The sequence below is a fragment of the Varanus komodoensis genome, unplaced genomic scaffold (assembly GCF_004798865.1).
Source record: "Varanus komodoensis strain SLA01 unplaced genomic scaffold, ASM479886v1 scaffold16, whole genome shotgun sequence".
NCBI lineage: Eukaryota > Metazoa > Chordata > Lepidosauria > Squamata > Varanidae > Varanus > Varanus komodoensis.
This window is the reverse complement of record NW_025335468.1, coordinates 460010-487703: the sequence shown is the minus strand read 5'-3', so window position 1 is coordinate 487703 and position 27694 is coordinate 460010. Positions and strand designations below refer to the sequence as shown.

General features: G+C 46.7%; 2 protein-coding genes across 2 annotated transcripts in view; one reads left to right on the top strand and one right to left on the bottom strand.

Moving 5' to 3' along the window:
- VWCE (von Willebrand factor C and EGF domains) overlaps positions 1-17054 on the top strand; it is a 33025-nt gene extending 15971 nt beyond the window's left edge. The window contains exons 8-21 of the mRNA XM_044425554.1: positions 74-540; positions 638-731; positions 2289-2374; positions 3382-3469; positions 4867-4949; positions 5468-5585; positions 6305-6390; positions 7326-7422; positions 7885-7967; positions 10580-10670; positions 12502-12584; positions 13363-13468; positions 13964-14668; positions 14956-17054. Of these exons, the coding sequence (XP_044281489.1) occupies positions 74-540; positions 638-731; positions 2289-2374; positions 3382-3469; positions 4867-4949; positions 5468-5585; positions 6305-6390; positions 7326-7422; positions 7885-7967; positions 10580-10670; positions 12502-12584; positions 13363-13468; positions 13964-14668; positions 14956-15020 (2252 nt within the window). The 3' untranslated portion in view covers positions 15021-17054. The remainder of the gene's footprint in view (positions 1-73; positions 541-637; positions 732-2288; positions 2375-3381; positions 3470-4866; positions 4950-5467; positions 5586-6304; positions 6391-7325; positions 7423-7884; positions 7968-10579; positions 10671-12501; positions 12585-13362; positions 13469-13963; positions 14669-14955) is intronic.
- A 1631-nt stretch (positions 17055-18685) lies between these two features.
- On the bottom strand, positions 18686-27361 carry LOC123021122 (pepsin A-like). Its single transcript, XM_044425555.1, has 9 exons — positions 27285-27361; positions 26621-26777; positions 25278-25395; positions 23801-23919; positions 22250-22449; positions 20810-20926; positions 20363-20507; positions 19762-19860; positions 18686-18847 (listed from the first exon to the last, which is right to left on the bottom strand). Exons 1-9 carry the CDS (start codon positions 27338-27340, stop codon positions 18698-18700), a joined length of 1161 nt encoding a protein of 386 aa, XP_044281490.1. The 5' UTR covers positions 27341-27361; the 3' UTR covers positions 18686-18697.
- Positions 27362-27694: the final 333 nt, after the last annotated feature.

Here is a 27694-nt window from a genome sequence, read left to right as displayed (position 1 = left end):
GTTTGGAGAGGGAGGCGCCTTCCGGGGACTGTTGGACTCACTTGGCCTTTCCGTTTCCTTCCTCTTCCTGCAGGTTTTTCAAAGGCCAGCCTGGCCCCGTCTCCCATCCTGCAGTCTCTCCAGCACCCACCAACTCTGCTGCGCCTCTCTCCAGAAGCTCTGGCCCCCGCTCCACCGTCCAGGGGCCCACCTGCTTCCCGGGCCCCTGCTCCCCACAGCGTGCGCAGAACCCCCTCGCCCTCGCCGCTCCTTTCCACCCTCACGGTCCTTCTGCAGGCAGCCTCTCCCACCCCTTCACTCCCTCCCCCCAGATCCTCCCTTGGCTCCCCCTTCCTGTTGAAAACCACCAGGCCTGCCTTGCCAGTGAGCCCACTGCCTCCATCACTGCTGAGAGAGGGCATGAGGACACCCCCTCCCACGAGTCCCCTGGCCACTGCCACTTCCCCCGCTGCCCCGCCTTCTGCCTGCTGGCAGGGAGAGATCCTTCGTGCAAATGGCAGCCACTGGATAGAGCCGGGATGTCTGAACTGTTCCTGTGAGGTACGGGGTATGTCCTGGCTTCCTCACTTTCACTCTGGCCCCAGAGTATTGTCTCTGGGCTGCCAGCTTCATGAGCGTCTGTCTTCTTCTGCTGCAGGGTGGACAAATCCTGTGTCGCGCCGTGATGTGCAAGGCGGCTTGCTCCCACCCCATCCCTCCGGTGGAAGGGGAGTGCTGTCCCAGCTGCACAGGTGGGACCAGGATCCAGTCTCTGGATCAGGACTGCATGGTCACATCCAGCGGTGGCACAGGCGCATTCCCTGGTCCTTCCTTGGAGACCTGGTCATCATGCTCTCCACCCTATGCCCCAACTTGCCCCTGTTTCTCAGGGACCGTCCCTATTTTATGAAGCCTCTCCTTTTTGCTTTGCTGTCCCTCTTTTGTCTCAGTTTGGGCCTCTTGGGAATGTTTTGTTAAAGCTGCCTTAGTCGGTGCTCCTGGATTTGTCATTCTACAAGCTACAGCTCATTCCGCATCACTTCTCGGAGCTAGATCTCAGGGTGGATCTAGAACATGCACATAACGGCACATGCAGGAAGGCGCCATGTCACAGGAAACCAGTGATGATGCATGCCAGGGAGCCACATTTGGAATGGTTGCTGACAGGGGGCAGCTTGTTTGGTCAGGACTACAGGAACAAATGTGGCTTTGCATTTGAAATGTTACAGAAAATGCTATTATAGAGTCCATTAATAAGCAGACAGAGCTTGGCACTGTATAAAGGCAGGGGCAGTCTCAGACTGTTATTCCTGGTTTAAAGATGGAGTGGGGGGATTATGACAAGCAGGTCCTTATTTTCATCTGTAAAATAGTGATGGTAGGTGTCATTTGAGCAAAATCTTTAAAAATGACTGCCTTCAGGTTAGAGATGTGGAACCCCAGGCTCAGCAGCCAAATATGGCCCTCGGAGGTTCTCCAGATGGCCCCTTCCCCTGGCCCCACTTGCTTTTCCCCAGTCACCCATCATTTGGCCCCCTTCCCTAAGCACAGATTGTCTAGTGCAGGGGTCCTCAAACTTTTTCTCCAGGGGGCCAATGGAAAGGTGCCGGTGCTGGGGTCGGGCCAGAAGGGTGGTGCCGGCAGTGTGCGGGGGCTGGCGAGGGGGCGGGGGCGGAGTGTGTGGGTGCGTGTTGAGGCGGGGGCAGGACGCGAAGCAAGGCGTGCGGGTGGGTGCACGGTGAGGTGAGGCAGGGTGGGCACGCGCCCTGAGGTGGATGCACGAGGCAGTGGCTTGTTCGCTTGGAGATCATTTTCTCCGAGCGAGCAAACCGCCGCCTCCCCACGTGCAGGGTGAGGTGGGTGGCAGCGGGTGGGTGCATGGTGGGTCCAAATGGGCATGGCGGGCCGGATAAATGGGCGCGGTAGGCCGGATCTGGCCCATGGGCCGTAGTTTGAGGACCCATGGTCTAGTGGTTTCCCAGATGTTATTCGGGTTTTTCTGTTTGCAGAAATGGTGACCCACCTCTCCTCAACCTCACCTATTACTTTTAAGAGCTTTGAACAACATTAGACTGCTATTTGGACCCTTCCCTTTTTGCCTTCAAGCCCGCCCTTATTTGGCTGCACTCGCCACTGGAATGCAGCCCCTGGGGACATCTTTGGAAATGGGATTTGGTCCTCAGGCTGAAAGAGGAGGGGCACTCCTGGTAAAGGATAGTCCTGGTAAAGGGCGTCCCACGTCCCGGTTCAGAGTGGAAAGCTGAGGAGGCCCTTGTCTCCTCTGAGATTATCCACACTTCTGTCTCCAGCAGGCTGTTCCTATTACGGGATTCCCAGAACAGAAGGGGAGGTTTTCTCTCTCTCTGAGGAGAACTGCACGGTCTGTGTCTGTCTGGTGAGTCTCACGGAGCCTTCAGGGGGGAAGAGGAGATGCGGGGAAGCTGGCTTCTTGCTTTGAGAAGGGCATGTCACTCCATTGGCATCCTGCGCTGGAGGGTGAGATTCATATAATCGCCGTGCCCCTTGCTGTGGACAAGCCACCAGCACCATGTGGGACTCTGTTGCAGAGGGTGTGTGTATGTATGGGGGGCGGGGTAACATTTGGAGTTTGGTGGAAATGACTTTGGAGAAGCAGGCAGTACGTTGAGGATGGTGTTGAAGTTAACCGGAGCAGGTTAGAGTCAGTGCAGCGAAGGGCCACAAGGATGGTGGCCGGGTTGCAGGGAAAGCCGTATGAGGCAAGACTGAGGGAACTGGGTCTTTTCAGCCTGGAGAAGAGGAGGCTCAGAGGGGATCTGTTGGTGACATACAGGTATGTGAGAGGGTGTCACACGGAGGTGGGTAGAGACCTGTTCTCCCCTGCAGAGGAGGGCAGGATGTGCTCCAACAGAGTGAAGCTCAGGGAGCCAAGGTTCCATTTAGATGCCAGGAAGCACTTCCTGACAGTCAGGACCCCAAGGGTATGGAATAAGCTTCCACAGGAGGTGGTTGAGACCCCATCAGTGAGGGTGTTCAAGGATAGGCTGGACATGCACATGGTGGGCATGTCATGGCAGAGCCGGCTGGAGCCGGGGATCAGACTAGATGGCCCGGGAGACCCCTTCTGACTCGCTCTGTTTCTCTGTTCTATGTTTCTGTGTTTATGGTGCTCACCAGCTGCTTTGGATTTCCGCTCCCATCAGTCCCAACCAACATTGCTGATGGTCAGGAACACTAGGAGTTGTAGCCCAAAGTAGTTTGAGGTTTCAGAAGGCTGCTCTGTGGTTTGTTGAAGATAATGCTCATGATGATTGGGTCATCTGGGGTGAAGAAAGGAAATCCAGGAAGGATGAGTGTGTTGGGGGGAGGTGGCGAAAATCGTGGGAAAGCTGCACAGTAATCTCTGAGGGCTCTTGATTCCAGGCAGGCAACGTATCCTGCATCTCTCCGGAATGTACGCCCAGTCCGTGCTCCAGCTCCACTCACACTGACTGTTGTCCCTGCCAACCAGGTAGATCTCTCGTGCTCGCTCATGAAACAGGCTTTGAGGGATACCTGGGCACTCTCTTTTCCACAAAGAGGTACTGATTGGGTTCACGTGACATGACAACCGAGTGTTGACGGTTGTCTATGTTTGGTTGTTGTCTTGTGTGAATGATTGGTTCTCACTGCGGTTATCAACCATGATAAGAACCAGTGGTTTGTTGGAGGGTTTGTTTGACCCACAATGGGTCGTCATGTTTTCACAGACCGGACGATGAGCATCGTGCCCCGACTCCCATAACACATGAAATTTATTTATTTATTTATATTTATTTTTAAGCTATTTCTATGCTGTCCAATTAGATGAGCTCTCAGAACCGTTTACAGAGTTTGTGGCGAAATCCTTTGGGGGGGTGGCTGTCAGAGGCTTCCCCTGCTCCTTTCCACCCACACCAGCCTTCTCAGGCCTCCAGGGCTGGTGGGCAGAAGATGTTGCTCCTTTCTTGGCAAGTGCTGCTGACAGGTACCACTGAAGTGCCCAAGCAGCACTCGGGTGCAGATGTCAGAGGCTTCCCTGATCTCCGCTTGAGCTGGCGGCAGGGACGCCCCCTCTGCTCCGGGTGCCGCCCCATGCTTGGGGCAGTGGCACAGCGTGAGGAGGGCGCCCTCACCTGAGGCTTGAGAGATCGACTCTTGAGCTGGAGGCAGCGAGGCTCTTTGTGCGGGTGCCCTGTGCTTGGGACAGCAGTGCAGCGTGGAAAGGACATGCCACCTACAGCTCGAGAAGTGGCTCTCCCAGGTTTTTTCCTTGACAGAATTTCTGCAGTAAGAAAAAGGATGGGGAAAGTGGTGGACAAAAATGGGAGGGTTACGAGTGGACAGCACTGATGTGTGGAGCTCCTGTAAAATCCTGTAAATGAGGCCAGACAATGGCACAATAAAAGCCTTGTTTGAGATCACCCCAAGAAGACAGTAATAACTACCTTTTGTAAAAACCAAAAAGCAACACACACACACAAACACACACCTGCCTTCTCTACTGTCTTTCAGTTTTAACAACTTCTAGCTCAGCTTAGAAAATTCAGAATAGACATAATCTCGCAAGAAAATATGTAAGCAGTAACAGTAAATAGGAACAGATAAAAGAGCAAAAGCAGCAGCTAACTTCTCAACTATTGGGTTTTTCAAACAGCCTCTGGATAAATGTAGAAAAGGTCTTTGCTGTACCTAAAAGCCTTCTGATTTGACACCAGGCAGGCCTCCCTTGGGAAAGCATTTCATAAATGGGGTGCCAATGCGAAAGAGGCGCTGTAGCCCTGTCACTGGGAGTGCTCTTTCCCAGTGAGAGATGTTTTGTAACAGACTGGTGTTTCCTGCCATGGATTTTCCATAACAGCATTGACTTGCTGTTCTCTTCCTCTGCAGTGGAGTGCCATTTCCGTGGCCAGACGTATGCAGAGGGGACTGAGTTCAGCCTGGATGGTGAATGTACCACCTGTGTGTGCAGGGTAAGTGTTACCTTAGCCCTCCGCTCCCCTTGCCCCCAGTGCTCCTGATCTCAGAGGTCGAGCTGGTGCTCCAGCTTGTGCTTGCACAGGATGCCACCTCTCCACTGGAAAGAAGGGGGAAAGGGGTGTCTGAGTCAGAACATTGCGTACTCAGAAGCAGTCTCTTCTGTCCCTATGAAATTTTACCTGTTAGAAGAGAGGTGCACTGTGCTTTTCATTCTGCTTCTGCAGTGGAAATTTTACAAGTGTGTACAGATAAATTAGATCTACGTGTAATTTATGTTGCTTGCGGCTTACCAGCCATGGGATTGGCCTGAGTAACACTACATAGAGACACTCTTGGTGGTGGCCCAGGAGTTCTCTTTAGTGATGGACAGCAAGGGCAAAGTTGAAAATGCTAGTGAAATTTTGCATAGTCTTGGGGCTGAAAAGCCTGATTGATGATGAAGAGGCTGTGGAGAGCTGTTGTGACCCCACAGTTTCATTGTATGTAACAAGTGCCAACATGTCCTCCCCAGCAAGGTGAAGTTGAGTGCTCCTTCACTCCCTGCCCCATTCTGGAGTGCCCCCAAGAGGACTGGTTCCTGGCCCCAGGGCAGTGTTGCTTCACCTGCCGAAAGGCTGCACCCAGGACTGGTAAGATCTTCATGACTGGCAGAGGTGTGCATGTGCCATTGTGGTGTGAGGCTACATGCAAACTGTGGTTGCATCTTAGGGTGGGCAGACTCATAGTCCTACTTGGGTGTTGGTTTCCCTAGAACCCCAGGATCTGCCTATTAAAGACAGGTGTAAAAGCCATGCCCTTAGAATTAAAGAACAGGGAACTACTGAGAACTTTGGAATGAAGGCATTTGTCTTCAGTACCAGCACAGAATTGTCCTAGGGCACAAAAGTCTGATCCGGGTTTCCCCACACTCTCCATTTTATCAGCCTCATTTACATGAGGAACGTCACCTGTTCTTGCTATTTTTTGCACTACTGGGAATCAGAAACACTTGGAAATCTACCGCAATTCACCCAGATATTTCACCAGGAGTTCCCCAAACACCTTCTTCCCACTCATAACCAATTTGATAAATTTGAAAAAGATGCATGTCCAGTAGTGGGCTAAGCCAAGAAACATGCATGAAGGTATCCTCCATCCTCAGAACATTTGGTTTTATTGATTGATCAAGTCATCCATTCATCATCCCGTTCCATTCCTCTTCGTTTAGCTTCGCTTCTCACTCCATTCCATACCGTCCAATAGTGGAAGTTTTCTGAGCAATTTTTCAGATTAAGGATTTGCATGCTTGCTGAAATTACTGGTCTCTGTTTACACATCTTCATCTCATTGCCCCTCTTTTCATCACCAGGTTGCTTTGTGGATGACAATGGAGTTGAATTTCCAATTGGACAGATCTGGTCACCGGGTGATCCCTGTGAGTTATGCATCTGCCAGGTGAATGATAACCTGCTCTACTTCACTCAGTTTTAACCTTGCAATCTCCTGTCACAGATGATGGTAGTCCGTTGACCCTCTCCACTTTTTCCCAGCTGGGACTGAGAGAATCCAGGGGATGCTTTGAGCCACACAGATCTAATTCCAGTCCTATGTCTGTCTATACTGACATATTTTATAGAGATCCTGAATGGTATAGTTGCATCATTGTTGCACTTATGAAATTTGGGACATGGATTCCACCTGGCCATTGAGGGGGCCGAAAATAAATGGTTTTTATTTATAAAATAGGGTGTTTACACCCCACAGGCAGTGGTTGTCCCTGCACCATCACCCTGTGAAAGCTGCCCTTTGGACCTTAGAAGGAAAGGTGGTGTGGAAACCTTTGAAAGAATGCACTGCTTGCTCTCCGGCGGCCCTGAACTTCCCTCGTTGTGCCTTCCGCTTCTGTCCTTCTTGCAATCTGCTGCTCAGCCTGCCCACCCCAGCAACCTTGAAGCTACTTGCCGCCCTGCTTGGATACCCCCATGGGCCTCAGCATGCAGAGGTGCTGCCACAGCCTCAGTGGCTGCTGCTGGCTTAGCTGCAGCAATGCCAAAGCGGCCGGTCAGCTTCAGGCCAGGTCTGGCTGCTGAGTGTGAAGGCAGTTTCAGGAGCTTCAGAAGTTTGAATTCTAAGGTCTCGAGAAATGTTAGTAAGCTGAAATTGTAACGTGTGCCTATATGCCTTAGCTTTTGAAATTGCACCTTATGAGTGAAAAGCATTTCATAAGGCTGGACATCTTCATGCACACGTACAGAGGCAGATAACTGCTGCTTGGAAGACAGACACCCGTTTGGCAAATGCAAGTCTCTGCAGGGGTGGGAGGTCTTGTCTGCTTGCAATAGTCCAGTGGTTTGTGCTGTGGGTTTCTGTGAAGTTCTTTTCTATTGCAGGCAGATGGCTCGGTGAGCTGTAAAAGGACAGATTGTCTGGAGACGTGTCCTCATCCAATCCGGATCCCTGGGCAGTGCTGTCCAGATTGCTCAGCAGGTAAATGCCATCTTCTCAGAAATCCATTTCACTCTTTGGGAAGCCAGGTGTCGTCTTGTTCAACAAAACAGAACACCAACTGAACTCAACTTTTGCTGCAAATATTTACTTGCCAACTTTGTTTTATACAGAGATGTCTTTCTGCCTCTGTTCGTCTGTCAGCAACATGTGTATGTGCGCATGCCAGCCTCTCCTTTCAGCTCTTACCTCAGTCCTAGCCAGTATGACTAATGCTCAGGAATTCTGGAAGTTGCAGTCCAAAGCATCTGGAGGGCAGCAGGTTGAATCTGGCTCGTGTGTGTGTCTTTCTGTGAATGAGGCAAGCTGATTGCACCTCTGGTATCTGTTACAGCTTTAGGGAATGCAGATCATACCTTTTTCCTGCTTTGCTATATGATGCTCACTTTGGGTATATTGCACAGACAGGCACATCATGTGCAATTTTCTCTTTCCTAACTGAAGGTTGTACCTATGGTGGAAGGATTTTTTACAACAATGAGACTTTCCCCTCTGTCTTGGACCCATGCCTAAGTTGCATTTGTTTGGTAAGTTTGCTTCACCTTTCCCAGCCTTCTGGGAGTGTTTGTCCTGGGAGCAAGCCCTAGAGAGCAGGTGGGGAACATCTTCCTGCCTAATGGCCACATTCCATTCCAGAGAAGGTCTCTGTGGCCACCTTCCAGTCATGGGAGGCTGAAGCAAAAGGGGTGCCGTGCATTAATAGAAGAATTATTTCCAAATCCAAGACACAATAGATCCCCTATACTCTTCCCTAGTCAGACCAAAGAATCTAGAATACTGTGTCTTGTTCTGGGCACCAGGATTTAAGAAAGATGCAGAAAAATTAGAAGGGGCCCAGAGGGGGGCAACAAAAATGATCCAGGGTTTGGAAACACTGCCCTATGAAGGAAGACTGAGAGAATTGGGCCTTAAGAAGAGAAGACTGAGGGGGGGCATGATACCACTCTGTAAGTATCTCAAGGTCTGTCACAAAGAGGAAGGTTAAGATCTTTTCTTGCTGATAGCAGACTGTAGGACACAAAATAATCAATTCAAGTTGTGACAACCCAGATTCAGGCTGGACATCAGGAAGTTTCCTCACTGTCAAACCCATACGACAGTGGAACCAGTTGCCTGGATTGGCCGTGGGCTCTCCCACACTAGAGACATTCAAGGCGAGACTGGACAGCCATCTGAGTGGGATGGCGTAAACTGGTGACGTGCAAGCAGTGGGTCGGACCCAATGGTCTTCTTGGCCCTTTCCAACTCTACTGTTTCTTGAATCTATGAAAAAAAAACGAAAAGTTAAACATGTGACCAGCATATTTTACCTTAAATCTCTAACTGCCAATAACTAACAAGAAGTATTTCAACCTTTCAGAACAGGGAAGAAGCTGCACAAAAACAGGAAGTCACTCATTGATCAGTGGTCTGGGGAAAGTGTTTGTGGCCATTTGAGGGGCTTTGGAGGGCTGGATTTGGGACCTGGGGTGGGGGGGGGTGGATTTGGCCCCTGGGCCTGGGGATCCCCACCCCTGCTATTGGGCAAAAAGTAAACAGCTGCTTCTTCAGAAGGTAAAGGTAGGTTCCTTAGTAATAGGTGTACTTGCATATGCTTTCATCTTCATCATCTAGAAATGTGTAATGAACATTTACAAAAGAGAGAGGTGATTGATACTGTGAGTTTGCTGTCTGAAGGCTAAGAATGAGTCTGGGGATTGGGCAGATATGTTGATGGAAATGACTGATTAATGCCTCTTAATGATGGGTGGGTTTCCCTTGAATGCAAGCCAATGTTTGGGAGACATTCACAGATCTCTTTGAAATCCAAAAGTCAGCAGGTTTGGGAAGGTGCTGTCTCTCCCCTCCCTTGATTACTTTTGTTCTCTGTTGTAAGAGTAACAGGGGTTTCCTTTGGAAAAATCAGAGAAATGCGGATTGGGAACCATGAGTTCTGGAAGTACCAGATACTATTTTTAAAAAACACCTGTGAGTTCTCCTACAGAAAGGAGGCATCCCCTGGGGAACTCTGCCCTGGGATTTTTTTTGCTACTTGGGGAAGTGGGGAACATGTAACAATATTGTGAAGAACTTTGAACATGGGAAGAGCTATATAAACTGATAATGATTATAATACATACTTATTAAACATACCCTATACCCAAAAGATGTTCTCTGGGGTCTGAAAGTACAGAGGAGCCCATCTCAAGGTGGCTGAATCTGTTGGTTTTGTTTTAACACAGTGTGAAGAGTGAAAAGCAGAACCTTCAAGAGTCCGCTGGGGGTGTACAATCAAAAGAACATTCACCGTTCATTTAGACATACAGGAAATACATGTGGCATGTAGGCAGCCCCTGGAGGGACTTCCAAGATGGAGTCTGTACAAGATGATTTTATAGGCTATTGGTTACCTACACAGTTTTGGCAGGGTGGGGAATCAGGTGGGGGATCACATAGGCAATATGCTAGAGACACAGTAGAATAAAACTATAGGGTTGAACACAATGCAAAGAAAGGAACCTTTAGGAAAGGCAGACATTAGCACATCTAAGGTGTGCCCCAAAGGACAGGACTCTCAGGACAAGGGCATTAGTATTTCTAAGGTGTACTTGCCCACATTCATTCATTCATTCATTCATTCATTCATTTAGAAGGCTTCTATGCCTTAAGTCTAAAGCTGTTCTTACAGTGTCAGGGTTTTGGCAGCCATATTATGCCAAGCTTTTGCTCATCTGGTCCTGACAACAGCTTCTCTTGAATACCATCCTTTGTTTCTTTCCACTTCAAGTTTGTGAACTTGGGGGATAGGGTGAAATCAGCACAAAAAGGTATATGCATTTCCATATGCATTTCCCCAAATGTACAGTACCTATGGAGAGAGATACATTTCCTAGCATGTAAACTTTTAGCAATTGTGTCCCCCCAGTATAATATGGTTTTGTGTGTACTTTCCCCAGTAGACACATTTTTCTAAATACTTTAACGTGCACATTTTGGTATGCATTTTTGAAGTACTCGGGAAGTGATGCAAGTGCAGTCTGCTGCATGGGTAGTTTCAGGAGATTCAAAGTGGGTCAGTTTGTATGGAACAATGCGTCAAACCTATTACTGCTCTGCCAGTAACACAAGTTTTTCCGATGTGTGCTGTCGCATCTTGCAGCTGGGCTCTGTGGCCTGTTCTCCCGTGGACTGTATTGTGTTTTGTACGTACCCGTTCCACCCAGAAGGAGAATGCTGCCCGGTCTGCCATGGTAAGCATCACCGCCTCAGGCCTTCTCTACACGAGGCATTTATGATTCCTCAGTCATGGAAGTTTGTATATCCCTTTCACAAAGTTATTGTCCTTCAGGGCCTCACCTGGGCTTTACAACCATTTCTGTGTTGTGTTGTGTTTTGTTCATTATTATGTATAATTTAAGGCATTTTATACCATACCTTTAGTCAAGCAATTCTCGGGACTGTTTGCAACACATTAAAAGTTTAAAACATAACATACAATGTCAAATAGATTTAAACAATTCCGAAATAAAACCAATAAGAATATCAATAACAATAAAGCAGAGTATTAAATCCAAGTATATAATCTATTGAGAATAATTATTCAATTAATTAAATCATAAAGCAAATTAAATGCCTGCAGTGTCATATAGAATAAAATAGGCTAAAATATAAAATTTTAACAATTTAAAATGTTGAGAAAATAAAAAGGTTTCAGCCTTGCACTAAAAATGTTTAACATCGGCACCAGGCTCATCTCTCCATTGCGCAAGGAAAGTTTGCTACAAGCAGGAAAGTGCATTGTAAGAAGCTTGTGCAATTTTTTAATTCTGGTATTTCAGTGCCACCTTGTAGTTGCATAATGGATGGTACAAAGGGAAAAACTTGGGTGTGGGGCGGCATATGCAAAGGAGTTGATCTTTATCCTGCAAAGCATCCAGAAGTGGAAACCTTGATACAGTGATGGGTTCTCATATGGAAAACTCTGAGCTTTTCCAGAAGACAATTGTCACACTGAAATCCGCAATTAAGGCTGGAATGATCAGTTTCTTGTGAGGGCAATTAGGTTTATTTACAATTAAACACATGGATCCATGGGTGCCCAAGACAGGAACACCCAATGCTAATTCCATTAGGGTTATATAGAATACACAAAAGGGGAGTGAATATAATACACAGGAAGGTGATTGGGTACTTTGATATGGATACGAAAGTGATTGGATACACACCACAGCATCATAAAGGAAAGTTACATTTCACTCTAATTAGATACCTTTGACAGGCCTTCTAAATTAAAGTTACCTTGAACAGGCTGGCCAAGTAAATAAAAAGGTGAACTTACAGGATTAGGGAGGCACTTTAGCAAGTCTATAAAATACAGAGATTACATTTGACAGTTACCTGCTGATGAAGTGGGTTGTTTGATTTTTACTACCAGACACTGAGGCATCTTCCAAGACCGTGTATCGAAGTATTTATTGTTGGGCAGTGGGGCAGGATGGCAAAATCTGTTTTTCTGAGTACACAATTCAAACTGGATTTTTGAAAGCGAGGACTAAATGTGCAGTATAATATCTGTCCGCGTTATACATGGGTGGTGTGGCTACAGACAATCTACAGATAAGCATCTGTTTGCAAGAGTGCAGATGCTTTCCAACTGAGGGTTTTAGGTGCTACCAACTAGAAAATATTGTTAGGGAGTTCTCTCTAGCAGATTTGGGAGGTGGCAGGGAGCAGCAGGAAGAGAAGAAGGGGAAGTCCTGTTGCAAACTAAATATAACAATTCTGATTTGTATCAATCCTTAGTATGGATCTTTAGTATTCTGGTTGGTAGCAGACAGTTTGGTGCCCTGTTGCCATCTAACCTGCCTGAGAATGCGTTAATATCAGGCTTCAGCTAACCTGTACAGTGGAGCAATATTCAGTGCCTGTGTTGCTCCACTATTTTGTGTTGTTTTTGCACTGTGGTGCTTGCTAGATGATGTATTCTCTGTATTTCTAATCTGTCTGGTCATTTCAAATGAGACTTGGGTGAAAGACACTGTCCTTAACAATTGTGTTTCTTGTGTTATCCTCCTTTTGCAGACTGCAATTATAAAGGGAGGAAAGTAGTGAATGGACACAACTTTGTACCAGAAGGTGAACCCTGCATTCACTGCACCTGTCAGGTGAGCTGTGAGGTTCTCAGGTGGGAAGTTTTGGATGATCCACTGTTGTAGTTCAAAAGGGCCTTTAGGCCTCAGAAAAGGTTTCTGGATGTTGATCTGTTGGACTTCATTAAGGAGATCAGGGGACCCATAATGTGCCAGTAAGCCAGAAAATAATAAATAGTTTATTGTAACTGGAATGCCGAACTCCAAACTTTCTAGCAAAGCTGTGCAGAGGACCACGGAAACTTCCACAGAGAAACCATGGTTACATAAGTTAGCTGTCACCAGCCTCAGGCTTGTGTATTCCTGTCCTTTTACATGGGGCCAGAGGAAGAAATCAGAAGCATCCACTTCCAGCTTTAACTTGACCAAGTTTAACTTTAACTTGTTTTATTTTAAAGAACAGTTGTATCCCAGCTCAGTGTCACTAAAATAATGCAATCCTGGGCAGGCCACCTGGTGTCCTCCAGATGCTTTGAATGTTGATTCCCATGACTCAAGAACACTGGCCAGGTAGTCGGGGGTGATGGGAATTCTCTCCAGAACACCTGGAGAGCATGAGGTTGTCTACTCCTAATTTAATCGAAATAGAGTTTCCCAGGCTTGACTCTTACATGAAACCGTGATTAGTTGAAAACCAGAAGAAGCTTTCCATTTCCTCCCTCGGTGCATGAGAGAGGAGAGTGGAAGGGAACGTGCAAGTTCAAGGTTCTGAACAGTTCATTTGTAGCCAGTGCTTTTGTGCTACACCTGAGCTGAGCCAGCATCTTTCATCTTTTGTGTTCTGCCCTCTCAGCTTGGGGAGGTGAGCTGTGAGAAGAGGCCCTGCCCAAGCATCTGTGCAGAGCCCCTTGCGCCCCCGATACAGTGCTGCCCAGACTGCCAAGGTAATGAAGTTACAGGTAAGCATTCTTGTTGGCCTCTGTTTGATTCAACACCTTCAGATCTCACAGGAAGGAAGCACAAATATGGGAACAGAAATCTGTGTGGTCAGAGTGCGTTACACACTTTGTACCTATTCCTAGCTGCCTCTTACTGTTATATCCTATGGTCAGATACCTTCTGTACGTGTACATTGGCTGAAAGCTCCAGAGTTTATCACCCACTTCCCAAAGTGTCGGAGTGTTATGCTGTATCCAGACTCTCCCAAAGCCAGGAAACCTCAGACCTTTTCCTCCACTGTGTGTGTGTGTGTGTGTTTGTGTGTTTGCATTTCATAGTGTGATACACCAGAAAGAAGCAAGTTGTACATGTGCCTTTGTGTGTTTACACACACCTATGGTCACTGCAGGGAGGGATATGTATAGTCTGTAATACAGGCTGCAAGCAGAGGGTTTACTAGAATAAGCCTTCAGAACAATCTGTGCCTAATCTAGTCTGCTGTCATTTCACACCAGATGACCTGGCCTCACGGGGAAATAATTTAGCCAATGCTCACTTGGAAGATGGAAAAGCAGAGGCAGACTTGCAGACCTTACAAAGACGTTCCATGGCCCTGCTGTCTGACAGGAACTGCAGCCACTGCACTGCCGCCCCGGCCCCTGCCCCTGCCTCACTGGGTCCGGAGTTCCGTCTTGCAGAAAGAGACCCAGGTGCTTGGGAGGCTGCACCTATGAGCCCGACTGCACCAGGGAATGCTGACTTCCCCCAGACCAGACCGGGAGATCCCCTCAGGCTGCTGCTTAACAGACCACCAAGTGTTAAGCCCCCGTCTCCTTGGTTAGGCCATTCAACAACTCAGGGAAGACCAGGGCCCACCGTGCCACTTCTAAGGCCTGAGAGCATCCAGCCTGACTTCCCTTCTTCTCATCATATTCCCCCTTCTCCCACTGTAAGGAGAATGGGAACTTCAGTGTCCTCCACTGCTGCTCATCCTTCCACTCCTCTTGCTACTGCTCACCTGAGAAACTCCATAGCTGCTCTTTTTCAGCCTTCAGATACTGGCAGCCTTCCTCTGCCACCAACGTCGAAAAGACTTCCTTCTTCAGCCAGCTCCGGGCCAGACTCTCCTCAAGAACTTTCTGGGAGCTCATCTCACATCACAGCGTCACCCACAATGAGCCAGCAAACCATGGGGAGCAATCCTTCATTGTCCTCTGATGGTGAGAATAACCTCAGGGGTACTGCTCCATAGATTATGCAGAAATGCCGGGCCTATTTGGGCAGGAGGAACTTAACCACTTTAACCTCATAGGTGGAGAGCATCTATAAAATTACCACTAGTGGTATGAGCTGGCCCTGCCACGACTCTATCCGTGGCAGTAACCCCTTTCTGTTTCCTCAGAGAACAGGTCTGATTAGTGGAAGCATTCCTTCAGCCCTGGTGTAAAGGATATGAGGCCTAGCACGCTTTCCTAACCAATATCTCCTTAACCTTTGAACACAACAGGACAATGCCATCTCAGCAGAGCTTCCTGTCTCTTTGGAATGGAATTGTGGGAGGATATGTTGTGACAAGGGCAAAGGCTTGCTGGCCTGCTGTCGGCAGGGGAAGTAACCTCTTGTCTCTGAAGTCACACAGGAAATCGCTTCACCAGCTCTTACACAAAAATCCTGTCACTGCTTGTGGGCTGATATGGAAATGTCAGGGTTGATCATGCTGCAGAAAAATTGGCCAGAGTCCCTGGAAACAAAAGTGTATTCTGGCTAAAACCTATTTAACAGAACCATACTCTGTAGATTCATTGGTATGTACAAATTTGATTCTAATACTGGAGCAATTCCACTAAATCCTTGCTTTAGTACTGGATCTATTAGTGCATATAGAGTTCTGAAATTCAGATCATATAGTAAGCTGGAACTATATGAACCTAATATACAGGGTGGGCCAAAAGTAGGTATACAGTATTGATCAGGCCATATTTAGTCTCTTAAGCACTCAAAATATCCTCCATCAATGTTGCAACATTCCCGCAACCTATCCCTGTCCCTGTGGCTCACATTCCGGTTAGGACCAATGTCAGTAAATGCTTGTGAGATGAACTCCTTCAGTTCATCTACTGTGTGAGGGCCTCCATGGCCTGATCATTACTGCATACCTGCCCTGTGGGTGTGTATGATTTGTTGTATTTAAAGGTAAACATGCTTCTTCTAGTCAACAGGAATTTTACTATTAGTTTCTTTCATGAAGCATGCTAACTACCACATTCTCTGGAAGGGGGTTTGGTCCTTTAAAACCCTTGGATTTGTTTTAGACTTGGAAGGGTTTGTGGACCACTCCTCAAACTGGTGCAAGACAGATTTTTTCAACTACCTCAGAGAGGTGTCTAACAATGGTACATCAGCATTAGGCATTTGAACCAGATTAGCAGCCGTGACTTTCACTCTCACTTTCCCCCAGACCTAGACCTCTGAGAACAGCCATTTTGTGTGGCTGCTGAGAATTCTTGATTAGGCATTCCTAATTCTTTTCTGAAAGGACACTTCTGAACCTTCCTTGGATGGGAGTCATGGTTGTTCATTCGGTCTGGGTGTAATATAAACGGAATGTGTAGATGTGCCCCCTTGGAGACACCCACTTGGCAGCTTGGACAGCATTTGGAAGCTGAGCCAGTGCATATCTGGCCTCCACAGTCCCTGCTCATGGAGGCATCATGCTGCACCGGATTCCTTGTTTCCAGAAGGAAGCTGGAGGCCAGTGCATTTGCAACAGAGGCTAGGTGCACTCCTTGCTGTTAGCTTCTGGAAATCAGCATAGTGAGTATCCACAGAAGGGGCTTTTCTGTGTTTCTCTTGGATATTTTCTATTCTTCCAGTTTGGAGCTCAGAGAGTACAGGTCCCTTAGAGTATAGTTATTACTGTATATCTGCTATCTCAGTCATTAAGAATCTTCTCCAGTCCATTCATTTCACCACCAGCAGGACATTTTGTCTGATTCTCATCTACACACAGAATGTACTTATTATGAAATCATCAACAGAGCAATCTGCATGGAAGGAAACTTTGATTTCTGCAGGTGCCTAAAATCCCTCCTAGCGAAATGGCATGAGAAAATTATGGTGTGTACTCATTTATTTGGACTGCACTCTTCCTTCAAAGAGCTCAGTGGTACTTACATTAAGCTCTTCGGGCAGCGTCCCATCACCTCCCTTCAGCAAGGGAATAGCATAATGTGACAAATTGCAAGCAGGTTTGAAGCCTGAGTTAAAGGCAAGCAACTTTTCCATAGGCGCAAAAACCTGCAGTTGCTCAACAGAAGAATCTCTCTGTGCAGGCTGGAGAGTCCATATGGTAAGAACCTGTTTGGGAGACCAGGATCCTTGGCACAGTTCTCTGCTCTGTGGTAGACCTCCTCAGTAACCTTGGGCAAGGGCCTCAGGGTGTGATCTGTAGCATGGGTAACTCCAACTACCCTACTTCATAGGGCATACTTTCATTAAAAGGTAAAGGTTTCCCCTTGACATTAAAGTCCAGTCATGCCTGACTCTAGGGGGCAGTGCTCATCTCCGTTTCCTAGCTGAGGGAGTTGGCGTTTGTCCGCAGACAGTCTCTGTGGTCATGTGGCTGGCATGACTATACACTGAGGTGCATGGAACGCTGTTACCTTGCCACTGAAGGGGTACCTTTTTATCTACTTGCATTTGCATGCTTTCGAACTGCAAGGTTGGCAGGAGCTGGGACGGAGCAACAGGAACTCACCCCGTTGTGCAGATTCGAACCGGTGACCTTTCGGTCAATCAGCCCAGCAGCACAGCAGTTTAAACCACTGTGCCACCTGCATCCCCTTATATTTTCATTACAACCTATAATAGTTTTATATATTAACCATGACTTCCTCCATGACCTTTTAGAACTGTAGTTGAAAAGGGTGCAAAGAATTCTCTGTCAGAGATCTTTATTCCCTTCACAGAATCATAGAACAGTAGAGTTGGAAGGGGCCAGAAGACCGTCAGATCCAACCCCCTGCGCAATGCAGGACACCAAGTTAAACCATTCATAGAGTTATATTTCACAGAGATCCCAGCGAAGGAAGGAATGACAAGCCACTGTAAGCCTGAAGCATAGACCTGCACTTGAAGTGCCTGGCAATAACCGAGCAGTGTAGTGGTGTCTCCCTGCCGCCCCCCCCGCGCTCTCTCAGGCTCCTTGAATCCATTTTGCAGTCACGGCCTTCCCAGTGTAGCCCAGGTTGGCACAGTCAGACTGGCACCACTTGATGACATTCCGTTGGCAGTGTGAACTGTCCTGCATGGAAAATTACTGTATCTTGAGGTGATGTGTGTACATAAGATATGAAGACTTTCTGTGGTGTTTGATTTGTGATTTTCTTCATACAGGCATGTATACATGCATCCACTTGAGTCAACAACTGAACATGCTCGTGTAAATTTGCTCTTAGTTGGGGCATGACATGCTGCAAGGTGTCATTGTGCATATTGTGTGCATTTTGGTGTAAAATTTTGACATTGCAATGCAATGAATGTTTCCATTTGACAAAAGGGAACTGTTGTTTTTTTAAAATCAAAGCTTATAACAAATAAATTTAACCAGAATTTCCTAAAAACTGCTATATCTTGAAATGAAGCATTCAAATGATTGAAGTGAAGTTGAAGAATGAAAAAAATCTGCAAGGAATAACATGCTGCACAAGTTGACACAAGTACTTGTCTCTTTGGGAGGCTGAAACAGAGCTTTAGGTTTTGATACAGCACCGCTCACCGCTCAAAGTAATTTCTTTGTGTAGTGGAGTAAAGACTCTCAGATATATAGTGGAACAAAGTTCTCAGAAACTGAGAGCCAAGCAAGAAAAATAGTCTCTTAAAACGCCACAGAATCCCAACTAAGGACAAGATCTAATCAAAGGTTAATATTTTCAGTGGGGGCAGTTTTGAAGTCTTACATGAAATGAATGAACAGAAGTTGAGCACAGAGTTCTGCTGTGCGCTTAAGTGAGGAGAATAAACTAATAACCAGAAGATATATAAACTGAAAAGGAACCCCTTCCCCTCCATTTTTCTGTTCATGGTATCAGATCAGGCTGCTACATAAAACATACAAAACATTCCTTTGCTTTTACGTTCCTTTATTCTACTCTTCTTAATGTTACAGTGTGTGGAGAGGGATTAAATCTTGTTCCAGGAAATGGAGACCATCTGTAGGAAATGGTTTTTGATGGCGGATGCTGTCATGCTCATGCCACGGGGGCCAGGCCAACCTGGTTGTTTGCTCGGTCAAAGACACTGTAGTATTGACGGATGAAGACGTCACCGAGGATCCAGAGCTCTCCAGACTGAGTAGGAATGTTGATGCCCTGAAAGCCAGTGGTGCAATAGCTTTGGCCCTGAAACAAGAGATACCGGCATACAATGAATGGTGGAGCCTGTGTACCTGCTCTGCAAATGGAGTGGTATTCCTGGTGTGGGAAGGCCTCTGCAGAGTGTGCAAATGCTAACATGGCGTTGGCAATTCAGACTCGGAGCCGTAAGTACATGGAAGCGCCCTGCTGGTTCAGGCCAAAGGCTTATCTAGGCCCGTATTCTGCTCACACAGTGGCCAGTGCTCTTGGAAGTACTCAAGCAGGACGTGACTGCAGTAGCACCCTCCCACTTGTGTTCCTAGCAACTGGCATGCTTTCCCTGTTATTGGAGGAAATACATCGCCATCACTAGTAGCTTTTCTTCAATGGGTTTATCTAAGCCACTTTCAAAGCCATCCAAGCCACATCACTACATCTTGTGGTAACAGATTCCAAAGTTTGACTCCATATTGTATGAACACACACTTCCTTTCGCCTCTCCTGATTCTCCCACCATTCAGCTTGAAGGAATGATACCAAATTATATTATTATGGGAAAGGGAGAAAAATGTCTCGCTACCCACTTTCTCCAAATCATGCCTTATTTTCTTCACCTGTGTAATGTCTGCCTGTTCTAATCTCTGTGAAATCTTTGATGCAGTAACATTGATAAGCAGAGAGCTTTGTGTTTTTGTGTCACACAAAGGGCCCTTTCTTTGATCAGGCTAACCTTGGCTTGAACACTTGCGCATTCATGGAATGGTGAGATATTCTCATAACAGGCACCCATCCTGCAATGCGCATTAGGCGTGCAATACTGTACACTCAAGTCTAGGGTGAAACTAGTGTGTGATGGGACATTCCCTACTGCAAAACAGTCCCTACTGCAGCAAGCTGAATGTTGAGGCATCTTCTCCCAGAAGTGAGCTGAGATCATTCCGGAGAACCAAGACTCTTACCTGGATTATGTAGGCGCTTGGGGGCAGAGGGAACCCGATGCCATTGATGGTAAAGACAACGTTAGGCAGACTGTTGATGGCATTGCAGTTGATCACATACTGGCATGGAATAAAATGCACAGAAACAAATATTAGTCACTTGACACTCTACATCAGACTTGAGAGCCAAGGAGCACGCTGTAGGATCTGGTCCAGTCAGAAAGGCTTGGGCAAGGACGTTAGGTAGTATGGGGACTCCTTAAATCAGCTAGTTGTAGACTCAGCTGTCACCCTCAGCTTTCGCAGTTCTTTTCTGTTGGAACAGAAGTGTCTTACTTAAGGGAGCCCAAGCCTTACCCAAGTCCATTTTAGCTTTAGCAGATAGCTACAGCATAAGAACATAAGAAGAGCCATGTGGGATCAGATGAAGGTTTCTTCTAGATCACCATTCTGTTCACACAGAGGCAATCGGCCACCCATAGAAAACCCAAAAGCAGGTCATGACCACAAGAGCGCCTGTTGGGTTGGTGCTTCAAAAAAGCCACAGGCTCGGGGTCAGAGTCAGTGTCAAGGCACTGCTGGTTAGCCTTGGGAACTTCTGGAAGCCTCTGTCCTTCCTTACCTCACCATTGGAGGCCTGGCTGGCACCAATGTAGTACTGAAGGTTGGCAATGCCGTTAGGAGGACCGGCCAGCATGGAAGTGCCGGTATCAACAATGGCTTGACAGCCACCAGAGCAAGCAACAGACTGGCCATTCACGGTGATGCTGAAAAGAACACAATCAGGTAGTGAGTGGAAGAAAGCAAGCATGGTCTTTTGCCCACAGTGTACTTGCCTGGAAATTTGGAGCAAAAATTCCTAGAGGTCCATGAATCTTAAAAGATCAAACATTCCTTCTGGGCCGCTTTATGGAAGATAATACACACTTCCCTCCTCGGCCTCTTTAAAGAGTAAAGCCGAGCTTTTCTCTCAACCTTTCCTGGATCCTGTAGGCATCTCAGTTCAGTCCTTGCTTTTATTTGCACTGCACTAAAGAGGAGTTAGCTGAAATTGTGGAAATGTAATTACCTGTCCACAGTGATCTGCCAGTAGGACTCAGAAGAGAGAGGCACCCAGTTGAGGCTCCCAGAATAGTAGGATGTGTCGACACCACCAAACATCACAAAACTCCCACCCTGCTCATCGCTGGGAAACGAAAACACAGAAAATTGTTTCGTCACAGTTTGTTCCTCTAGACCTGATACTGGCTGGCCTCTCAGATGTCACCAAGAACATACCCCCACCCAACACACCACCTTCCTTGTACTTTAAGGATCACCCTTTTTATAAAATCACATTTCTCTGAAATTTCAGCTGGTTCTAATAAAAATATTACCCAACCATAGATTTGGATTTTAAAAATATATGAACAAAAACTAACACGGGTCTTGAAAAACTAGGAAGAGTTGTGATCAAAGAGCTTAACTGCTGAGGGAGTGTTCATTTTGCAGGTATTGCATGCCTGCCATTCATTTGTGAAGCAGAGGCCACCTCTGACAGAGGGGAGCTTTAGAACAGTTTTGCCTGAGTTGGTGTCCTACAGATATTTTGGACTTCTGACTCCAATTGGCCTTAGCCAGCATAGCACTGTTCAGGAACCCTGGAATTTGTAAGTCAAAACATCTGGAAGGCACCAGGCCAGGTGTAGTTGCTCTCTGATGAAAACCAGGGTGGCATGGGGGCTAGAGTGTTGGACGGGGCACCTGGGCTCTAGTCCCCACTCGGCCGTGGAGCTCACTGGGCCTTTGGGCCAGTGACTTTTCATCTAACCCAGCACAGGGTTGATGTGAGGATAAAATGGAGAGAAGAGACTGGTAAGCTCCCTTGGGTTCTTTGCCAAGAAGAAAGGTGGGATGTAAGTGTAATGTAATAATGGGATAGGCAGAAAATAGATTTCCAAATGCTTTGGATGTCTGCATCCAGAAGCCCTTGCAAGCCTAAAACTTCTGTAAATATATTTTCTGCTCACTATTGTTCTATATGATCTCTTATCAAGTCTATCATGCATAAAACCCACTTTGCAGAGCTTCTTGTCCCAACTCTGGAAACCTGATACTAGTCAGAAAAGGGGTAGCAGGTTCCTGGTCACAGTGAAGCAGTTGTCATGCATATTTTTAATTAATTCGTTGCCACTAAAAAAGCCCTTATATCAGTAAGTGATGCAGAGGGCTGGAGTACTACAGAAATAGATTTGGCAGATTGCTTCATCCAGTTCTATCCTAGCTGGTCCTGGCCCCAAAACATCCTTCAGCTTGTGTTGATCCTGCAACTGTTGGTGAGCTATACAGTCAGGATCCAAACACTTTAAAGATATAATTGCTGAGCCCCAGCCTATTCAAACAGGACCAGTTCTCTTGCTGCTGACTTTCTAGAAACAGGGTGGCTGACGCGCATGCCCTGATCTGCCTGTGAAGAGCAGATGGTTACTGTATACTGTACCAGGTAGAAGTACAAATAGATCAAACTTACCTGCTCAGGAAAACAGAGAAGAGATCCTGGGAAACCAAGCCCTCACTCATCATGTTGTCAAAGACAGGAGTAGCACCGGAGGAGGAAATGCTGGGATAAGCCAAGCCCAGGATGCCATCGAAGGGGGCATAATAAAGGAAGCTGCCGGGCTCAGTCTCACTGAGGCCAAAGATCTGATTAGTGACCTGAATATTTCCAACCTAAGTGAAAGGACAGAGACAATCAGGCACATAAGGAAACTTGCAGAAGAGGGTTGACTTCCTAGCCAATAAGTGTGAACGTGGCAACAATGGCTGTTATTCTAAAATTATAGCTGATGACATTAATCCTTTTTTGCATCCTAGTGCAATAGGAAGGATTGCCCACTTTAAGCCCAGCCCAGCCCAATATATGAAATATAGCCTTAGGATAAACCACTATGCCTGGGCTCACATGACAGAACAACACATTGAGGGCCCTACTCACAATGGGTTGTCATATTGGGCAAACCCAGATTGACTCCCACAAGGACTGTTTGAGAGCAACAAGCTACTCTGACAGTGCTGCCATTGTCCTAGGGGTTAATGTACCCCCAGTGGGTTGTCAAGTCATCCAGTTTGTGGGCACCAGTGACTGGCTATCAGCTTGCTTGGCAAAAGCTGTAAAAATCGGTGTTGTTCTTGCCAAGCATGCCCAGACACCAGCCAATGGCAGCTGCCCCAAAAGTGCCCAGGCAGCACTTGGAGCACCTGGCACTGGCCCTCACATGGGGATGCATTTCAGCCTCACCATGGGTTTTCCCACTTTATTTTTTTACAAACTCTGTTGACAGCTACAGACAGTCCCTTCAAAGTGTTTTCAGCACCACCATGGGGAGGCTGCCCATGGTTGCCAACATTTTAAAAATTCCACCTCCTTGTTAGGTTTTTATGGAAAAAATATACTTTTCGACTTCACTTGTATAACTGTGGAAGGTCACAGTTGCACAGTTGTAAGAACAGGGAGCCCTGGGTGGGCAATGCACAGAGGGGTGCCTGCTGGTGAAGCTCAGCAGGTTCCCAGCCTAGGCATTGCCTACAGAGGCTGCAAGCAAGTTTATTTCCCCTCTGGTTCGATCTGAGAGCTGTCAAAAGTAACCGAAGGCACAAGTAATCTTTGTTTGCAGAAAGGGAGTGGCAACTCATTCACTCTCTTTTATTTTTGGAAGAGAGAATTTACATGTCCTAAGGATGCCCTTACTTTTGCACGTGTTCCTGAGATTCTGCCACCTTGGGCAAATGTAAGATTGCAAGCCACCGCATTTGCCGGAGTAGTTACCTTTGACAGCTGTCAAAGGCAAAGCTCCATCTTTCACATGGGACTTTAAAAAGATTAAATAAAACTTGCAAGAAAATGTGTGCGTGTGTGTGTGGTTTATATTGTGTGTGAGAGAGGGATTGTGTGTATTGCTTTCCCTTCTAGCTTATTCATACCCAGTATCTTCCATGCCTCTCAGTAAGTGCCACTCTTGCTTATCCACCCAGGCCCCCATGCTGACTTGGTTTTAGTTTCTAAATTGACCCTTAAGTTTACCTGGACAGTGTCATAGCCGAGGATTCCAGTCATGCTCCCAGTGCCATATGTAATGGAGACACTCTGGCTGGTGGCCTGGAAGGTGGAGGACTGTTGGGGGTTGAAGAGGTTGTGGTTTGCTGCAAAGCAAATAAGTTAGTCTGTGGTGGTGTGGCACTCTGGTTTAATTAAACAGGTTTAATGTGGAAAGAGGGAGGTGCTGGGGTTTAAGCCACCTCAGCACACTCTAGTGTGAAACAACTGCCCCCTAATCACAGCTGACTGGAAGCTGCTTGTCACCATGAGGGGGAAAATATCTGGCCAACACTCAGGACTTCTGCTCTCAGATGGTCCTTTACTCCCTTTTATTGTCATTTCTGAATGCATCAACATTATTATTAGCACCTTCATCATTATTATATCATATAAGAAATTGCATAGACATCATCCAGTACATGATACCCTTCAGCAAAAGTTCAAGGGATAGAAAACAATGAAGGCAGACAGATACTATCACTAAATTTAGAATACCTCATTAAAATTGGTGAAAGCATCCATCTTTCCTTAGATGCCTTAAAACATTTATTCTTTTCTAGCCTTTGGACAGTATGTTAGTTTCATCGGTATTCAAGGCTAGTACTTCCTAAACCAAGCAGAAATGAGCTGAAGCTCTCCATTCCAGAATGGGCTGGTTCAGGAGAGTCAGCAGAAAGGAGCACTGCTGACAAGTCCCATCCCATTCCAGAAGCAGGTGTTTCGGCTTGTTTCTGAGGTTGTTCAAGGAAATGTTAGCTTCCTGTTGAACTAGTGGTGCATCCTGCTACTGCAAATGCTCAATAAGCATGCAGCACTTCATGCGCCCATAATTGTGACAATATCTCAGATCCTGAAAAAAGAATTAGAAAAAGGAGAAGCAGGTCCCTTTTTCCAAAATGAAACTATTGACATTCTTACTAATGACAAATGATTAATAACCAACTCCAGATCTGCCTCTTCCACATTATCTTTTTGGTGTCACTTCTACATACTTAGATCTCCAAAGATGGATGTTTGCTGGAACCTGAACCCCTGTGCTGTAGTTCTACACTGATTTCCTTTACAGCCATCTTCCAAGGGCTATTCTAGGCAGCCACCTACTCATACCCAATGACTGGGTTCAAAATATGATAAGCAACACTCAAGGGTTGCATGTGTTTGAATATGGGTTGTTGTTGAACTGTGGCTTGTTGTTGAATCATGGGTTACGCTGTCATCTGAACCCAGCTCAGCTAACAAGCCATGGCTTGTTAATCATGAATAACATGGTTTGTGAGTGGGTTGCGAAATGGTATTTGGATGGGTTCAGACAACAAAATAAGCCACAATTCAGTGACAACCCAAACTCAACCTTTCAGTGTGGGTTATTGGGTTGTCTGAACCTAGCCAGTGAAAAGGAAATTCCTGAACATGGAAATAAAGGATAATCCAATTCTTCTGGAAAGTGACTGAGACTACTTACAGCAGGCTTCACTGGAACAGTATACAGAAGGGACCCACAAGTTGGAAGAGCCAGTATCAAAAAGAACAGTAAACTGCTGTTGTGGAGTACCAATGTAGATAGTGCCCATGTATTCAAGCTGTGGCAGAGGACAGAAAATGGGGTATTGTTATTATCACAGAAGGTGTGAGAATAGTTTTTCTGTGTACACATCCATTTTTGTTCCATTGTCACCCTGGTCAAACAGGCTAGTAGGTTTTTGAAACAATGAAAAATCTGCAACAATAGTTTATATTAGGACAGAGTAAGTTGAGTGTCTATTCCATGATCCCAGATAGCCTCCAATATTTTTTTTGGCGATCTGTCTGCTACATCTACAAAGATGCAGGGGATGCCGTATGAGGCGAGACTGAGGGAACTGGGTCTCTTCAGCCTGGAGAAGAGGAGACTCAGAGGGGATATGTTGGCGACATACAGGTATGTGAGGGGATGTCACACGGAGGTGGGTAGAGACCTGTTCTCCCCTGCAGAGGAAGGCAGGACGCGCTCCAACGGAGCAAAGCTCAGGGAATCAAGGTTCCATTTGGATGCCAGGAAGCACTTCCTGACAGTCAGGACCCCGAGGGTGTGGAATGGGCTTCCACAAGAGGTCGTTGAGGCCCCATCGGAGCGGGTGTTCAAGGATAGGCTGGGCATGCACATGGTGGGCATGTTGTGAGCGGAGCCGGCTGGAGCTGGGGATCAGACTAGATGGCTCGGGAGGCCCCTTCTGACTTGCTCTGCTTCTATGTTTCTATGGTTTATTGCTGTTCAGGCCAAGGAGTCATGGAGTAGGTTCAGCTTGTGCTGGTGCTTTCTTGGCCTTATCCAAAGGCTGCTAGGCTAATTTTTGCTTATAATTCCCTGCTCTTGTCTAGCCCTGAAGCTCACCAAGTGCAGTAAGTATGATGGGAAGGATCAAGCACAAGAACCTTGGTGCTCCTGCTCTGTGCTATTCTAAATCCATTTCATCCGTCCTCAGGAGGCAATTAAGGACATTTTCTGGTAGCGAAATACTGAATGCCTAGATGGAAGCACATCCCTGAAAGGCACAACTGGGTGGGAACTTGCAAGCAAACTGGGAATGCTTAGATACTGAGAAGAAAGCGTTCGTTTCTGGAAGACACAGATTGCGTTCAGTGCTTCCCAAGAGACAAGGGAAAGATTGGGAGTGGCACCTATCAAATGGTTTAACTGACATAGAATGGACAGTGATTTTGTCAGCATAGAGCCCTGGCTAGACCCCTTTCCACACCAAAATTTAGTGCGCCAGACTCATGCTGGTGCATTATTTCAGACATCTCTCCCAGATAAACCATACTCACATCCATGTAATTTTGCAAGGGCTCGGTAGCATATGAGTTGCCAAATCCTGGGAAGTACTTTGTGCCCAGATTGTAGGGATGTTTCTCCAGGTATTTCTCCAGAAGTCCATGTTCTTTAAGGTTTTGCCTCATGGACTTCACCTTCTTCAGAGGAACCCTAAACAGGAAATCATGGTGAAGAGAAGAAGGAAAGGTGAAAGGGAGAAGATATCTGAGCTTAATTACAAAAGCTGGTGGAGTAAATGTGGTTTTAGGAAGCAATTGCATTTGCGTTGTAGCTGGCCTTGGAGATGCAGGTCAAGAACGACAGCTCTGTAAGGTACACAAGTGCAAAGAAAAAAGGCACTTTCTACCCTAATGTGTGGTGCAGACAGAAGGAAGAATTGAGATGCAACAACCCTTTCTGGCTTGTCTAACATTAGAGAGAGAACATTTGCTGGAAGAGTGGATTGGAATAATGACTGAAGAGAAGGTAAGCGGACTCTGAGAGGACTACACACCAGCCTTCTGCAACTTGGCTCCCTCCAGATGTATTGGACTTCAGGACCCGTTACTTGCTGGCTGGGGATGATGGAGGCTGTAGTCTAACACATCTGGAAGGCACTAAGCCGAGATGGCTGCTGTATATGCTTTCTCTAAAGAGCCCCCCAAGCCCCATACTTACTTGGTCACTCTGCACTGGGACAGGGCCACCAAGCCCAGAAGCAAAAGCCACTTCATGGTTTCTTCTGTATCCTGGAGCAGTTGACGAATGTGAAGAGTGGGTCCCGACTGTAGAGCAGCACAGAAAGGCACCCTTCCTTATATACATCTCACTCCAAAACTTTCGTATCATATTTGTGAGTCCGATAAGAAAAGCACACTTTCCTGATATGGTATTTTTTCTAGATGTCCTTAAAGAAAAGTCTAGGAGAACTTTCCAAGTTCATCCCTTTCGGACTGAAAAAGGGACGCAGGCTCAGGTGACATTGCAGCCCACCAGGACACATTGGCAGGTACCTAAGGCAGGAAGCAGGTCCTTCCAAATACCTTTTCCTTGTGCAAACTTTGGACAAAACGTACATTTCTTATTCT

What these genes read in the sequence shown, in the direction of transcription:
- LOC123021122 (XM_044425555.1), bottom strand. Translation starts at nt 27,340, where the DNA reads ATGAAGTGGCTTTTGCTTCTGGGCTTGGTGGCCCTGTCCCAGTGCAGA. An exon ending in CTGTTCCAGTGAAGCCTGCT is followed by an intron (nt 23,920 to 25,277) that starts GTAAGTAGTCTC and finishes TTTGCTTTGCAG; the next exon opens with CAAACCACAACCTCTTCAAC. An exon ending in GCCAGGCCTCCAATGGTGAG is followed by an intron (nt 19,861 to 20,362) that starts GTAAGGAAGGAC and finishes ATTCCATGCCAG; the next exon opens with TATGTGATCAACTGCAATGC.